Genomic DNA, 17,141 nt, shown 5'->3' with positions numbered 1-17,141 from the left:
ATAGTGTAACTTATCTCTGGTGATACTTAGTGCTTTAAAAAAAGGTAGTAAATTGGGAAGTTACTGTTATTATTCAAACCTGTTCTTCTGGTTTAAGCTGAGTCTAGAAATCAGTATGAACTTTTTTTAACAATATGCAACGAGCTTGCAGAAATATTGTTTTTCTCTATTTTCTCTACTTATTATGACTTTAAATATTGCTTATAAGTACCTTAATAAAAAGCATTATCAATATATAAACATGTAGGCTGCCTATCCAGTTGATATTCTGCAATTAATTGTAATTTTATTTCTTTGCACAGGTGGCACGAGTGGTGTCATTCTCCGCAGAGTCTCCTGGCTTTGTTGCCATGCCATTCATGGACCTGACGGAGAACGCTCAGTTGACACTGAAGTTCCGTACTAAGCGCCCCAATGGTCTCATCTTCTACACAAGTAACGAGGACCACTCTAAATTCCTGGCACTCGGATTGCGCGGGGGAAGGCTGTTTCTACAGGCGAGACCAGGTGGCCATGTAGAAACCGAGGGAACTTACGATGATGGCCGCTGGCACTATGTCACTGCCAGCAGCTACTCCAATCGGTTGAGGCTGGACATTGACGATGCTGTTGTGGTGAGTACTCTTGCAGTAGAGCAGCAGCAAAGCTTTTGTTTATGAGTCTTTCATTGGGTGTTTACTGAAACCTGCACAGTGCAGGCTACACATATATACAGAAGAAAATCGCTGACACGATCGCTGCTGAGGATTACGCCAGGATGGAAACAATAGAACATGAAATGCGCTGGACAAAAATGCAGAAACACACATTCAGCATTACAACACTGCCTCTATCATACACATTTCAATTTCTCTTGCTGAGAGCACGTGGTGTGCTGTTCGTACAAACAGAAATGCAAACAAGTCCTAATTGAGTACCATGTGTAGTCACCATCATTCTACGCTTGCCTTTGTTGATAACACATGTGTGATTTAGACTTCGTCAGATAGGTTTTGGACTGAAGCTTGTCCAGAAACTGAATTTGTGGTGACTGTGCATTGAAGGGATGTGGGTAAGGACGTTCCAATGTGTTTTTTCCTGTTTAAATTGATTTAGTATATGGATAGTACAAGCTAACCTGCTACTGCTATGCACATCTTGGCATCATGACTGGTTTTGCAGTGAATGGGGGCGTAGCCACTGGGTGTCTTGCTTAATGCTTCCTGGTTACACCACTGGCAGTGAAGCACTTCATTCGTCTGCATTTTTGCCCCTCTCCCCTCATCTTAGCATCTCTAGTGCTTGAAATTAGTCTTTAATCTTTCCATTTATAACTTTGAATCGTCACTTCGTTTCATTCAAATGACAACTGGTGGTCAAACAATTGTGGCAGTGAAGAGTGTGCATAATGTTACACCAAGGACTGGCGCACCCTTAGTGTAACAGCTAGATAACAAACATAGTTTTATATAGACCGTACCTTGATTGTGTTCGTTGTATCATTAAAGTTTTATCCCTCGCTGTGCTTTTCATTTCTTCACAATCAACTTTGGCCAAATAGCCCACCACACAAGTCTTGCTATGTGTTCCTGTACCTGCATTATAATGCCACTTGCTCTCGCATCATTAACTGATGCATTATTCAAATAAGTGCTGCTTGTCCTTGGTGGTATCCTCAGGTGCAAGAGAATGCGGTGGAGCCCGTCTTGATACACACCACCAGCCCACTTTACTTTGGAGGTCTCCCACCTGGAGTTCAGGCCAATCCCGAGCTTCAGCTTGATGGACGTACCTTCTTTGTCGGATGTCTGGGCGATTCCACCGTGCGAGGCGTGCTTCAAAACTTTGCCGCTACGGCAGATCGCTTCAATGCTGCCCTCACCAGCTGCCCTCTGCCTGGGCCCGACGATGATGATGTATCTGTCGAGGAAACAGCAACTGTGACTGAAGGTCATTCTATGCCTCCTGCTTACAGTTTACTTGTTAAAATACATCTCTTTTTCTTGCTGTGTGTTCTTATGCTATGACCACAATCACTTTCATTTTCATGTGTGTTTGTATGCCCAGTCATGTAGCTCAGCAATTGTTGGTAGTTTTGTACTACATTGTACCTTTTCATGCATCATATTCGCAGTAAACTATGGAACTAGTGTAGATGGTGCAATGTGAACAAACGGGGCTGAATGATTGTTTAATTTACTAAATTTATCAGTCTCATTGTTTTCAAGATGTTCATCACCATCTACAAAAGTAAAAAAAAAAGCTTGTTGCATAAGCCAGTGTCAATGATCAGACCAATGGAATGCTCATTTCCAGGCTAAGGCAGGAAGGTTGTCACGATTCTGATTATTCTATCCAGTTACTCTGCACAGGGGCTCAGAGAAGATAACTTGCTCCTGGGATGATTGGTTAATTTTCAACAAAGCCATCGTAGTATAATATAAAGCAAACACATATAAGGAACACTGCACCAGACACCACAGGTGCTGACAGTGTAGCAGGCCGTATAGTACCAGTGCCCATGGTATCCAGGGCTGTCCCTTATTTGTGTATGTTTTACTTTGAGCTGTGTTGGCTTCACAGAGACTATAAAGACAAGCATGGGTATCAAATGTAATGATGACTGTGCTGTGAACCTTGAGCCATACCAAAACAAAAGTTCTGGCTTTCTACAGGTCCAGGCAAGCATTCCCCGAGCGGTCCATTCCAGGCTGTGTGCTGCCACTGGAGCCAGCTCGTGCTGATGTGAAACCTGAGAGTGGCCTCCGGTTTGGCAACAGTCCCGAGAGCCGACTCGAGTTCCGACTTCCGACAGACCTAGCTAATAGTCTGATGGAGCATTCGACTATCTCACTTGAGTTCCGCACCCGCCATGAGGATGGTATCCTGTTCTATGTCACCAACAGCAACAAAGTCGACTTCATAGCCATCTTCATGAAGCAAGGAAGAGTGAGTGCCTCAACACGAAGGTTGCTCGCTTGAGTGTCTGTCTCTGTGCATTTGTTGCTTCTTGATACCATGTCTGCTGATACGCTGTGCATGCTCAAGGTGCATTTCTGTGTACCGTCTGTGCACACAGAACCACTTGTGCAGGCAGGGCTTTGAATGCGGTGCTTGTGGATTGGAAGTATGTGTGAAGTGTTGCAGTGCTGAAGGCATTTAGAGTGATGAACTTGTTGTGACTAGTGCGTACCTACCAACTCTCCCAATATGCCTGGGAGGCTCTCAAATTTTGAGCAATCCTCCTGGTTGTACAGGCACAGCCATAAATCTTCCAAAAAACAGTGCTAGCGCCACCGTGAAAAAAATGTAATAACTTGGGACATGTATTCAAAAATTTTCTCATTGCATGCGGAATGCTTAAGTCACTTTCATAACAGTACACTGGTGTCACGTGGAAAAGCGTATTAAGGTTGGCGAGGGGTTCCTAGCTGTCACGGGACACGGCAGATTTTATTCATTGCACATGTGGGCATGCGTATAATTACGAGTACCAGTATGATCACTGGCATACACCAGTTTTCTTCTGTCGCATCAACTCAAGTAGCTTTCCTTCTTACAGTCTACGTCTTTTAATAGAGAGAGTGCGCGAAATTAAAAGGAGCTTTATCTATGTGCAGCATTAATGTAAGCCATTTTTGGTTGCACATTCGTAACAGCAGCTACAAAGAGCATACAGGTACCAGAATGACCAAGCTTAATAGCTGAAAATATGGGCAATGGCTTCAGGTATCGCAGACCTTGCCTATCGTTCATTACATTTGGTTAAGCCATTATTTCTAAACTACACAACTGTAGTTTTGTTGTTCTGTGCTGTGAATTGAACATCTTTGAAATCTCTTGGCACCTTCTGGGGCAATTTTGTAGGTGAACGTCATGTTCAACTGTGGCACGGGCCCAGGCCTGCTGACAACAACAGACGTGTACAATCTGGGAGAGTGGCATTCACTCGAGTTCAGCCGCCGGGGCCAGATGGGCGTGCTGTACATGGACAATGCGACGGCAGCACAGGGCAGCTCGCAGGGCACCACCAGCTCAATCAATGTCAAGAGCCCCATCTATCTGGGTGGGCTCCCACGCAACGTCTCTTCCCAAGTGAAAAACAACCTTCGCGTAAGTCCTTCCCGTGTCAGAAACAGCATCCGTGTGAGGCTGTACCATTCACTGGTACAGTGGTGTAAACCTTGTGCGCACCTGCAGGGAGTGACCGGCTCTTTCCCGGGATGCATCCGCAAGCTGGAAGTAGAAGACCGGCAGATGCTGCGACCTCGAGTCAGCGTTGGTGTTACGGGCTGCTCGCAGAAAGTAGAAACAGGCACCTTCTTCGGTGCCAATCACAGTCATCTCATTCTGTGTGAGTGGAAACCAAAGAAATAACCTTCTGCTGTTATGCATATGCCAGCATAGTGGCGATGTGCCGGGAAAAGGAAATGTTGTAACGAAGAAAGAACACAGTTCCTACCAGAATAAGAATATTTCCATATAAAAGACGTTTCCACTTCTCAATGGGGGCCCTGTTTACACAAACAGCAATAACGTGCATATGCTCATTTATAAACTCTCTCTATCACTCCTGCAGGCAGTGCACCTATAGAAGGGGAACATTACCAGTGCTCCTGTTTAGTAACTTGCAAAGAGGTCTGAATGATCGATGATTACAAAGGCAGATGTGAAAAAGTTTCTTTTTCCGTGTCGATGATGAAGGCGTCCATCATGTGCCCAGTGTACATAACATGCTCTGTGAAGGCATTGGACATCATCTTTCGGTTTTTACGCCATTGTAGCATTCTCGTAATCTCCTTTCCTATTTCTCTGCTTCTCCTATTTGTAGTCAAACATATTTGTAAACATATTTGTACACATACTTGTATGCATATTTGTAGCACTGTGTCCTGTGTGTTTCACTGTCCCATAGTTTGCTCATTAAGCAACTAGCCCACCTAAGAACCCTTGTAGTCTGTTCGGAATTTTATAGGTATTCCACATCTGCATTTCCAATGTTTGATTATATAGACTACTACACATACGTGTGCTCGGCATTTTTGCTGTTTCTGTGAACAAGGCTTTTATGCAGGGGCCTGAATGCCTCTTAAATGAAAATATTTTTACCTCTGTCAGCACTGTGTTTTTTTTTTGCATTACTGTGATCTTGTGACCAGATAGGATTCTGTGCAACTCTCAATTGATATTAAGGATTAAGAACCCTGAAGTTCTCCATGTAAAATTTATGGTTTAGTGTCTTCCTTTGGAATTATTTTCGTAGCAGTGGTCAGCAGTGAAGTTGGTGGTGCTTTGTTGCTCAGACTATTTTTTATTCAGCTAGACATTTATCTTACTGTTTCCTTTGCAGTCATATTTGCCTGTTTGTATATGTGTTGTGTTTGACTGATTTCTAGCTGCTCAAGGTAGTACGTAGTTCTCTTGTTCCAAGACCATCCACAGAATTGTAGGTTGAACAAAATAAGCAGCACAGTGTTTTCACGTATCCAATGCAGCCACTGATGAGCAGCATAAACTGTGAGGACTAGTTTGGGTGACAGCTAACAGTGAGTGCATTATGCAGATGACAGCTACAATGTGGGCAAGGAGATGACTGTGGAGCTGGACATCAAGCCCCGAAGAAACTTCAGGAATCTTGTTTGCAGTTCACAGCAACAACCAGAAGGATTTCGTGCTGCTACAGGATGATCGATGGCAACATCGTATTTAGTGCTGACAATGGTGCAGGAATTATCAAGGTCTCTGTCAGTGCAGGAAACCTTTGTGATGGAGAGTGGCACACTGTCAAAGGTACAGTGCATCTTCTATCACTCCAATTAAATAGCTGTGTTGGCTTTAGATGGTTCCTGTTAAGGTGAAATCCTTTAGTGCCTCATTGCGCGGTGACATTTAGGGAAATGCGGCAGGCAAAAGAAGTGGTACAAAAACCCGTGTGACATTCTACGAGTCAACGAAAGGGGGGGAATTTAAGGGCTCATTTTTCTTTGTTAGATACAAGCTTAATGAAAACCAACAGACAATGAAGCCAAGGGTAGTGTAGGCGACATTATTTGTATAGTAATTATGCTATAAATGTGAAGAAGTTAAAGTGCACGAAGAGACAACTTCTGTGCCGGCAGCAAGTTGTCGTTTCAACCACTTTAATTTCTTCGCATTTATGTCATCATTACTAAAAATAAGGTCGTGTGACGCCAGCAGGCAGAAAAAGAATGTTCCACACTCGCCATCATGGCTACTAGCGGTGCTGACTAACACCCTAGGTTTAAATGCGCACACACGCCCCATAAAATGGACAGGAAGATGACCGCCGCCGTAGCTTAGTGATAGAGCATCGGACACATTATTCGAAGGTCGCAGATGTAAAAAGGTAAATCTAGAATGTGTCATGCCGAAAAACCAGTATGTGGTGAATATATGTTTGTGAGGAATATTTGTGTACTAATGAAGATATCCTCACGTCTGATATGATTTTGTAACAAGATGTGGCTGCATTAACTAACTCATTGTGTTGCGAGCAGCCATTTCTTAACGGTAGTACATGATTAAAACCTAGTTCTTTTAATGTGGCATTACTAGAGATACAATTTCCTGAGTAAATCACCAAGAAATGCATTGCTTCAGCATGGCCTTAGTTGGTGTTGTACCATTTTTTCAAACGCAGCCGTGAAGAACAAGAATATTGTGTCCCTCGCTGTCGGCACCACCAGTAACTTGGCTATTGGACGAGGAGGAGTCACGGCCACTGACACAATGAACCCACTCTATATTGGTGGTGTGCCGGATCCGAGCAAGACGCGAGCCGTGGCAACGCAGGAGCAGTACGTTGGCTGCATTCGTTACCTGCAGATCAATGGCAAACTCCAGAGTATGGCTGAGAGTACTGTTTACGGAAACGTCCAGTTGAACTCGTGCCCCACCATCTAAGAAGATGCGTCCTGCATGTGCTATTCCTTTGCAGTAGCGCTCAGTTTTGTGTCAGTCTTTTTTTTTTTACATTGATGTGGAGAGTGTCTAGATTGGTTTTATAAATTTTGTTTTCTTACCAGGTACAAAAGTAATGGTAAACTTAGAAGTCACTCTTCAGTTGAATCACAGTAGAATTGGCTATTTTTTGTTTTTATTCGGAAAGTAATAAATAAAGATTGGCTTATTTGTGTCATGTATGTGTGTCTCCATGAAGCCTCAGAATGAAAATATTGTATTTGACAGTGGCTCAAATGACGAAATATTTTCTTTATCACCTGACATGTGCGAATTTGCTGCCTGCAAAATATTTCCGAGCCTTGCAATGTTGTGATCATCATGAGAAGGTTGCCAAGTTGTTCTTGCAGATTTGTCTGATGTACCTAAAGCTGGCGCGCCATTGGTTGCTGCCATGATCCTACTAGCCAAGGAATTTTCGGCAAAACTAGTTCTTGTGTAATTGCTATCACAACCCCAAAAATAATCAGTTTTACCTGAAAATGAAACATTGAAAGCAGTATCAAGGTATATGTGTTAGTACTTGAGCTCACGAAATATTCTAACACTATGCAGAAGCAACATGGCATGCTACGTACGGCACATGAAACAATTGCTGCTGTGCAGCAGGAACAGAGTCCCGGCAGATACAAATGTGTCACAACACTGGCATGATGAGGAATCCTGACAGTCGAGTTACAGCTGTTGCACTTTGATGGTATGCAGGAGATGAAGGCACACTCCCCTTCCCGAAATTTCTCAGTTTTGCATGTGTATATACATGCACACATGCAAACACATGCACGAACATACATAAAGTATAGTCGAGATCCCCCATTGCCCGACAAAAATTTCTGGCTACGCTCCTGTGAAGGCACGTTGCCTTTTCTGTCATCCTGTGCATTATGCCTGATGTAACGCAATGGCGTTAACTAGTTTATCTGTCTGTTCTATTGACCTTCAGTGGGCTGTGATTACAAATGGCGCCATTCATGATCAAAGCATTCCTCCCTCAGCTGTTGCAAGGCCTTTGCGGTGGCTTCTTCAACGTGAAGCCCTGTCTTGCAACAGGTGCCATCTTATAGCTTTGTTTAGTTCCTGCTCTATACATTATCGTTTTCCCTTTTTATTCACCCGCCTTTGTCGGCACACGTTAGGGTGTTGGCAGAAGTTAGGGGCCGGCGTGACATATCTATGCGATGTATACGCCCATGTCAGCTTGCACCTGATTGTGGAAAAAGCGACTGCTACATCTAGACAAAAGGTGCCTGACAAATTTCATGCAGTGATGTTTTTTTCTCTGCTCTCATGAGTGCCACCCAGATGTGTGCTTGCCAGATATGAGCATATGCATCATGTAAGTGCTTGGAGGTTGGGACATGTTGCGTGCCCACTTCAAGAACACCTCCACACTGGCCTGTGAACAAAATGGCGGAGCATGAAAATGGATTGAATCACTGCATTCACTGCTGTTTCCACTACAGCCTGTCCTGGCAACTAGGTAACTGGCATGCATTCATAATGTGCCACGCACAGCTAGGAGTTAAAATCTCCACACAAATTTGTGCTAGCCTGCACTGTTGTAAAACCCGTAATTCAATAATGCACAGACACCTTTTAAAAGTGCACAATATTTTTGTTTATTTACAGTGGTGACTGGTGGCCTTACCATAGAACCCTAAGCTGGAGTGTGTTTCAGGTGCACAATGGAATGAAACTGTATAACAGAGAAAACACACTGCACAATTTCAAAGAACACATATGCAGCAAGCACTGAAATAAGCTACACCGTCATTAAATAAACAAAATGCAAGTATAAAAACACAATCTACAGATCTGCACTGCTGCAGATGGATGCAGCAAGCGAACTCCACGATGTGCAAAGCAATGGCTGATTTCTTCTTTTCAAGCTTGTCGTGATAGAACAAGTACACATGAATTTCATCCTTTCATCAACTGGCATATTAACTTGCATCAATTCACATAGCGATCTTTTAAGTTGCACTAGTTTTCACATGGCTTATAGTCTTTTTGTTATGGAAGTCGTGTGGTCTTTATATACATCTCCAATTGGATGCAATAATTCATATTTACGAAACGGCACCACGAAGTAAGACAAGAACACGAAGGAGCACATGAAACATAAGCGCTGATGTGTGTTTGTTGGCGCTTGTGTTTCGTGTGCTCCTTCGTGTTTCTGTCTTACTTCGTGGCACCGTTTTGTAAATTTGAATCCTTACCAACGAGCCCAATTGTCAGTCCTACTAAATGGATGCAATAACTATGCCTTTAAGACACGTAACGTTTGGTATAGTGACCATTGATTGAGCATGACAACTGCAATGGTTCCTTTTTCCTACGTTACGGTCATAGTAACCGTTTTCTGGGTTTCTGTAGGGCATGAATACTCATTTGCCATGTTGAGCACCGATAACCGACTCTGAGGCTAATAAAACCTGATCATTAGATGTTTTAAGTTTCATGGTAGAGAATGCAATTGTCAGCAAATAGCTAAATTTTTCACAGGAATTTAACAGACAGTATCATTGATGATGGCTTATGACAGCACAGAACAAAAATGAGGACAATACAGAACATATAAGAATATAGTCGGATACAAGTTTAGAAGTCTGCGGCATTTCGTCCTCAAAGGCGGATGACACAACTGCACCAATGGGCGCGCACTCGGGACTGACGTCATGAGCGGGGCGGCCGGTGGCTCCGCCTTCGGAGAACATCGGCGCGTGCACGAGCGGGACTATTTCTTTAGTCGCGGAGGCGATCGGCTGCCGCGCTTCGGTCGTCTGGGCGGGGCTAGCGCGCGGGCATCAAGGCACCCTAGGCGGGGCCTCTCCTGACTTCTAAAGTTGCATCCGACTTATAGACAAACACATGCTGAACTTCAACTGTTGTGTATAGGTTGTATTCACGTGACGTCACGTTGGCGGAAGCGATAGCGGAAAGTGCGCCGGCTTTGCTGGCAACCGTGTGACCGCCATTTTGAAGGCCGTCCGTCCCGACCGGTGCATTCACCGTCCGCTGCCTACAAGCGGTATTTGCTTCACATTCCTCTTGTTTTAATTTATTTGGCTCAAAAAGTATTGCATTTACCGGTTGTGAAGCTGCTGCAGCCATGGGCGATGAGCACTCGCCTCGCTTCAGCGTGTACGCCGAGAAATTGGACGCCGATGCGAAACAGCGATACACGGACAAAGTGGCTCTCAGCGGTGGCGTTGACCCACTCATTCTGACCAGCTGTTCTGGCGAGCAAGGAATTAAGCCTCATTCGAGATCGCACTAAGTACTCCTTGATGTCTGAAAGTTCCACCTTCGGTACGATCGTACCGAAGGTGGAACTTTCAGACATCAAGGAGTACTTGGTGCACGCTACCAGTTTTGTGACGCATGAACAACTGAAAGCCAAGAAATCTTTGGAAGAGTGAGTTTGCCCAGGAACCCTCGCTGAAAAGTTACGGCGACTGCGTGGTTGTGCGCGCAAAGGTAAGATAATCTTTAGCGTTGAACTTAAATTTCAGCTGTAAGCGCGAAGGGTGAGCGTACCAAACAATTTGATGGCAGTGCGATTCTCTACGAACCTGGTTGAAGCAGCGGTGTTAACAGCGCTTGCGAAGTAATGCATGTAAAAGCACCGCTACGCGGGGTACTTTCGATTGCAGTCGTGATTGGCTCACCTACAGCTTTAATCGATCGCGATGAAAATGTATCTCTAGGGCGTTAAATTATTTAACGAGACCAAGGTTGCAAGTCACCTGTGTTTTGATGCAAATGTACAAAACTCGCAGCCAGAAGTCCACTTTAGCGAGGAAAACAAAAGCGTGTGCGTCTCATTTTAGCTCGAAATGTACCGCGCATGTGTCAATATGGACAGTCTAACGTTGAGTACTTTGCTGTGTCATGCTTTTCGCAGATGTTTTCGCCAGTGCAGTGCGGCAGAATCTGAATGCATTTACTGTGTCAACGCGATTTTTTTTTCGTGTTTCATTCGCGGCTTTCCTCCTTTTTTATACACAGCTGTCAGAATATGAACTCAACTGAGTTTCTATTCGCAGGTAAACCACTCTCAGGCGCTTACCACACAGCCTTTGGAGCGCGGCGAAGGCGGCTGAAACATTCGTCACGACGCTTCGCCGAGACCTCCAGAGCACGGCTACATTGACCGCGAATAACGTTCGGCAACGAATAAAATTTAACCGTTCTTGCGTTCTCACGCGTGTCACTCTCCGATTTTGTGCGATTGCTGCACCCAAATACGGCGCAAATAACCGTGATTTTGGGTGGCGGGCGCAAAAAACGGCTTAACTCGCGTATCGCGCAGATGCACACATGGGGGGCACGGCCTCAGATATGGCGGCACAGAACACCCGGAAGCAGTGCCTTCCCGGCATGCCGTGCGGGTATGCTGCGGGAAAACAGGGTTGCTCGGGGGTGAATACCACCTATACTGATCGCAAGTATCATTAATGAATATCAGGAAATTTACAAATTGCCAAGAACCATGCATCAGCGTGCGTCATGGCCTTGAGCTTTTCTTTTTTCTCTTTGAAATTCGTATACTTTCGGTTAGGCTATATTGGGGCATGAGCGCGCGGTCGGCACGTGGCGGCACACCGTGGCGGCCGCGGTAACTGTGCAGCACGGCACAAGACGCGCCATTGTGCGAATGGAAAACCGCGAAAGTCTGGCGAGTTCTATGAGTATACTGGTGCTGGTACTGGTGCACACATTCTTTGTCCTGTGCCAGCTCGACCGACGGATAGTGGCCAAAACCAGGTGACGCATTTTCAAGTGCCTGCCAAGGTTTCTAGCTCGCTAGGCACGCAGGAGCAAGCATCTGGCGAACGTACCGGTGGTTCTGGAAACGACGATGCGCATAGGTGAGTACTGTCGTTGTGGGCTCAGTAGTACAAGGCATTCAACACAATTGAGCAATTGGTCTGAGCGTCCGACTCGGGCACATATGGCGTATCGAATAGCACGGGTGTAGCACGCCGGGTGTCATGAACGTAGGAGAAAACAAAACATAATAGCAGTCGACATCAGGATGCACCGGGCAGCTTTTTCGCTGTATATATTTTTCGTGCATGAAACAAACAGTAAAGACATTGATCGGGATGTTTTCGCGATCATAAAATCAGCTAGCGGCTGGATCCATCACCTTTGCAACGTAGTCGGGCCCCTCGGCCGAATTTGTTGCGTAGTTCGCCGAGAGCGAGTAATTTCTTAAATTCCCTGCTGCGTGCAGTGGTATATTTGGCGCACTTGTTTACAGGAGCCTTTTACTGATCGGCACTTTTTTTTTTATTGTGACGATCAGTAGTCGGGTTTTCAATAAGTGCAGGGCACGGCCGTAACCAAAAAAAAAAAAAAAAAAAAGAAAAAAAAAAAGAAAGAAAAGAAAAAAAGGGGGGGGGGGGGTTGAGGGGGTTCTGACACCTCCCGAAATTTTTTCATGTTTTATTCGGGTGGCACCAAAGTACTTTCCACGCCTTCACAGCGACCACTAGTTGCCAAAGTTAGCCGTTCTACACACAAACACCCCCCCGCAAGAAATTCCTGGGTACGGCCCTGGTGCAGGGCACCTTCAAAAGGCTGTAAACACACTTCGCACGGTACACACTGTAGCGGAGAAGATACTCTACTAGAAAGACATTCTGTAGGTTCGTACAATGAGTGGTGCATATCATATATTCATAGATGCAGCCATAAAAAAAAAAAAAAAAAGAAAGAGAAAAAAAAAAAGAAAGAGAAAAAAAAAAAAACACTCCCCGTCGGGGAATCGAACCCCGGTCTCCCGCGTGACAGGCGGGGATACTGACCACTATACTAACGAGGAGAACGGTATGAGTAGCTGTAGTAACGGTGTAGGTTTATGAAGAACGATTATGATTTGTCTACTTATTGCGCAGAATATTTAATTGCTGCTTGCTCTATAACACATGTTTAGCGCTAATGAAAGACTGAGACAAAGAAACGTGTCGTCGTCCGTATACTTTTCCTTCGTTTTTATTAGCGCTAAAACGTAAAGTGCGTTGATGCGCGGGTTTTTTAAATAGTAAATTCGGTCAGTTTTTATGCAGTTCGCTTTTACGATCTCCGACTGTACCTCAGCTCTTGTACAGGCAGTGGCATACAGGAAAGGGGAAGGGGTGACGTCGCAAATCTCAGCAGCCCCAATCACCGGCTGCATTTTGTTCTGACACGGTTACACACAACCCTTTTTATTACAACAATGACGGATTCATATTGCGTACATCACCCCTGTGGATATGAGCATGCTTATGATGCCGTGACCGTGCCGCCACGATGTCCATTTTCACGTCCACAGCCGCTACGCACCAGACCGTAACCAGAAATTTATTTCGGGAAGGGGTGGGGGGGGGGGGGGCGCCCCACTAGTCAGAGGGGAAGGGGGGGGGTAGTGATGCAGAACAATCGATGGTACTATCGATACTATTGATAGCTGAGTCACTATCGAACTATCGATGTTGAAAAATACTATCGATAGCGCTATCGATAGTAAAAAGTTCGATGGTACTATCGATAGTATAAAAAATAACAGCGCGGACTCACTGCAGAGTAAACTTGGTTCCCCGCCCTCGTCGTACATAGGGGAGCCGGAGGAGCAGGCTGAAAGGCAAAAAAGTTGCCATGATTTAGTTCTTCACCAGAGTGCTTTGCTGACATATGATTATAAAGTCAAACTCTTCAGCTGTAGCGGAAAGGAAGCCTTTACATGTGGTTGAACTGCGTGGCTTCAAATTGATATTGCATTTTATGATTTCAAAATAAAAAAAGAAGTTAATTGTAAGGTGTAACTGCTTGCTTTTGGATACGAATTTATTGATGGATATATTCCGCCATTTTCACTGCGGAAATAATTAATTTCTCTGCCGACAATTGCTCATAAATTAAGCGAACCTGGTAGTAGACTATCGCAAATATCTTCGCAATATGGCCGGCCAGCAACCGTATCCTTATTCACACCACTATCGATAGTATCGTCACGTGGCTGTGACGGTGAAGAATGCTGCAGCAAGACTGGGAAATACGGAGCTCTTTATTTTGGCGAACTTGTGCCCAGAAAATCAAAGCTCAAGGTACAAAGCGATACGTGCTGCGCACTGATAGCGGCGGGAACAGTCGTCAGCCGTTAAGTAATCTGATCATCGGTGGAACGCGTCGTACTTTATACATCAGTCATCAAACTTTCCAGCGTTATCGCTGGCGCTCGTGTAAGCTCTCGAATAAACTTGACTATTCGCGTCCTGCGCGTGATCTTAACAGAATGATCTCAAACAATTGTGAAGCTTCTCAAACATTACGGCGCGGTCTGCGTCAAACGTTGCTAGCAGTCTTTGTGGGTGAAACCCTAATACGTCAAAACAAAGCAAAAAACACGCGTGGCAGTAATAGCGCTCTAGTAATATTAACGATGGTACTACCGATTGCACTATCGATAGTTTGTCGATAGTAGCACTATCGATAGTCAATTTACCGATAGTTCTGCATCACTAGTGTGCGGCCGTCAAAAACGTTGACGTACTGCAGAAGCCACTCATTGCCCTTTTTGTGAGCCCCTTTCCGATCCTGTCTTCTTGCGCTGTTTTTCGTTACAATGCTTCCAATCCAACTAGCCCGCCAACAAGCACTAACATGCTTGATATTATAATCCCCTTCCTAACAACCTAACAACTTTCAGATATTTTTTTATAAGTTCCATTATTATAATGCAAACTCAATTTCGCTCTTTAACGAAGTCGTAAGCAGAATTTTTGTTACTGTGTACTCAAGGTACCCACCTTCTTGTCCTCAACATTGCCTTGACATAACAAGTAAACCCAAAAGTATATATATAGTAGGAATGACGCAGACAGCTAAAATATAAGAATGACGCAGAGAGCGTATTTTAGCAGCAGGTTACAAAAGATATATTGCAGTAAACAGCCGGGCAAGAACTATACGGAACCATGGGTAATGTATGCGATGCAAACGGAGGACAGCGAAGCAAACACGCACACTAACAAGAAAAAAAAAAGAGCACTTGTGCGAACAATCAAATTATGATTAAAGAGCTCCCTGAATAATTTTGCAGAAAGAACAGAGATTCAGTACGCCAAGATGTCTTCTGTTACTTAAATGATTGTTCTATTGCATCTAGCATCGGCACCAGTGGTGCGATAGCTGTTAGACACTCATTTGCATATAATTCAATCTCATCGTATATCAGGGGCGTAGCTAAGGGGGGTCGGGGGTGTTCAAGCACCCCCCCCCCCCGAAATTTTTCAGTTTTGCTTGCGCATATATACACGCACACATACAAACGCACGCACGAACATACTACATAATGTATGGTTGAACCCCCCCCCCCCCCCCCCGAAAAAAATTTCTGGCTACGCCCCTGTCGTATATGAGTCAAACTTGCATCCACGAAGTATTTCAAATCGCTGATGTGTGCATTCAATCCATCGCATATAAGTCAAACTTGCATCCGCGAGGTATCTCAAATCGCTGATGTGTTAAAGGGGCCCTGCAACACTTTTTGAGCAGGGTCAAAAAGCGCTGCCAATCGGTAGTCGAGGCTCCCGAGAACACGCGAGCCAAATATTATAGCGAAGCGAGCGGCCTGGAATTTACAATAAATTCTCAAAGTCAGCTGAAAATCGCTCCCTCTTCTCTCGACAAATGATGTATTAGTCCGCAATATATGACGCGATTGTTGCAGTTCCACCATTGGCTGATGTTATAATCACGATAACACCCTCATTATTACCTTCGTTGTTGATATTGAGTTCAATAAGTAGATAATATATATGTTTATATTGTGTTATGCCTTTAAAACACCGAACAAACATTAATATTAGCACTTCCGGTCTCACCGACAGCTCGTCTGCTCGTAGTTGCGTGGTTGTGTTTTCTTCACCATGTGCAGTGCCGAAATCGTGAATATTTCTGTGCTTTTGACCATCGCCGGTTGCCGTTGAGAGTGGCAGCCGTTCGAGTGTTGCCTCGTCAGCTGGAAACTGCATCGTCGGCAGGGGCGTAGCCAGAAATTTTTTTCGGGGGGGGTTCAACCATACTTCATGTACGTTCGTGCGTGCGTTTGTATGTGTGCGTGCCTATATACGCAAGCAAAACAGAAAAATTTCGGGGGGGGTTTGAACCCCCCCAACCCCCCCCCCCCCCCCCCCCCCTTGGCTACGCCCCTGATCGTCGGCACGTTCTCACGACCGACCGAGGCAGCGGTGCAGCATTTCTCCGATAACGATGCTGGCGCCGGCTAGCTTAGGATACCTGTGTTCGCTGTATGGCGAGAGTCCCGTTCGCTGTCTGTTCAGTATGTCATCGAGCCGTACCTCGGCGTATCCTCCCCGTAGTCTCAGGCAGTGGCGGATCCAGAGGGGGGGCGGTAGGGGCGATCGCCCCCCCCCCCCCCAAAGCATGTGTCAGTCCTCCCCCCCGCCTGCCTGCAGTGCCTGTCTCTCCTTCTCCCTACCCTACCCCCCCCCCCCCCCCGCTCAGATGAAGGAACCGCCCCCCCCCCAAAGTTGGCACCTGGATCCGCCCCTGGTCTCAGGTTCCCAAAAACCGCGACACAGCAACCAAGCCGACTCGCATTTTCACGGTAGCTGCAGACAGCTGCGGGGTGGGTCCACGCCGGCCCGATGCCCCACGATCCTTTCTTCTAGCTGTAGTTCTTTGTTGTCAGCCCGCACTCGCTGTGCGCCCGCATTCGAAGAGCAAACAGCATCGAAGTACCGCCACTGGGAGAAGGGTGCACGCAGCTTTGCCGTGTTGAATACGATTCAAGCGCGAGCAGTGCGAAGAGGCGGTGTATCGGAGTGTGGCTCGAAACCCATCTCAGCTGTCATTCGTTCCAAACGCGCACGCAAGTTTGCGTCCATGGTTGGCAGAGCGATGAAAACACTACGGCAGTTCGAGGTGCACACCCAACATTGCCAAACCGACTCGCAGTTTTCAAGCACGCGCGATACACGGTGCCATGCTCCGCCGCTCGACGACGACCGCGCGAGCCGACCGGAAGTGGCGCCACAGACCACGTGGTTGCGCCGAGACGCCAGAGAGAAAAAAATGAAAAAAATGCCGCCGGCGCTGACGTCGCCTCCTCGCACCTCCGCCCTCCCTCCCTCCCTTCAAGGGCGAGACAGACGGTACGATTTTTC

General features: G+C 45.8%; 1 protein-coding gene and 1 non-coding gene across 2 annotated transcripts in view; one reads left to right on the top strand and one right to left on the bottom strand.

Moving 5' to 3' along the window:
* Positions 1-7,138, top strand: part of LOC119372308 (laminin subunit alpha-like) — a 40,674-nt gene extending 33,536 nt beyond the window's left edge. Inside the window, 10 exon segments of the mRNA XM_037642782.2 lie at positions 303-614; positions 1,659-1,929; positions 2,310-2,312; positions 2,666-2,928; positions 3,847-4,092; positions 4,180-4,333; positions 5,543-5,601; positions 5,603-5,662; positions 5,664-5,769; positions 6,641-7,138. Coding sequence (XP_037498710.1) covers positions 303-614; positions 1,659-1,929; positions 2,310-2,312; positions 2,666-2,928; positions 3,847-4,092; positions 4,180-4,333; positions 5,543-5,601; positions 5,603-5,662; positions 5,664-5,769; positions 6,641-6,903 — 1,737 coding nt within the window. The 3' untranslated portion in view covers positions 6,904-7,138.
* A 5,583-nt stretch (positions 7,139-12,721) lies between these two features.
* On the bottom strand, positions 12,722-12,793 carry Trnad-guc (transfer RNA aspartic acid (anticodon GUC)). The gene has a single exon. It is a non-coding gene; the product is annotated as a tRNA-Asp (tRNA).
* Between the last annotated feature and the right edge of the window lie 4,348 nt (positions 12,794-17,141).

This window comes from Rhipicephalus sanguineus, chromosome 10 (assembly GCF_013339695.2).
Source record: "Rhipicephalus sanguineus isolate Rsan-2018 chromosome 10, BIME_Rsan_1.4, whole genome shotgun sequence".
In the NCBI taxonomy this organism is placed as follows: domain Eukaryota; kingdom Metazoa; phylum Arthropoda; class Arachnida; order Ixodida; family Ixodidae; genus Rhipicephalus; species Rhipicephalus sanguineus.
Note: the sequence above shows the minus strand (reverse complement) of the source record. Positions and strands in the feature narration are given on the sequence as shown.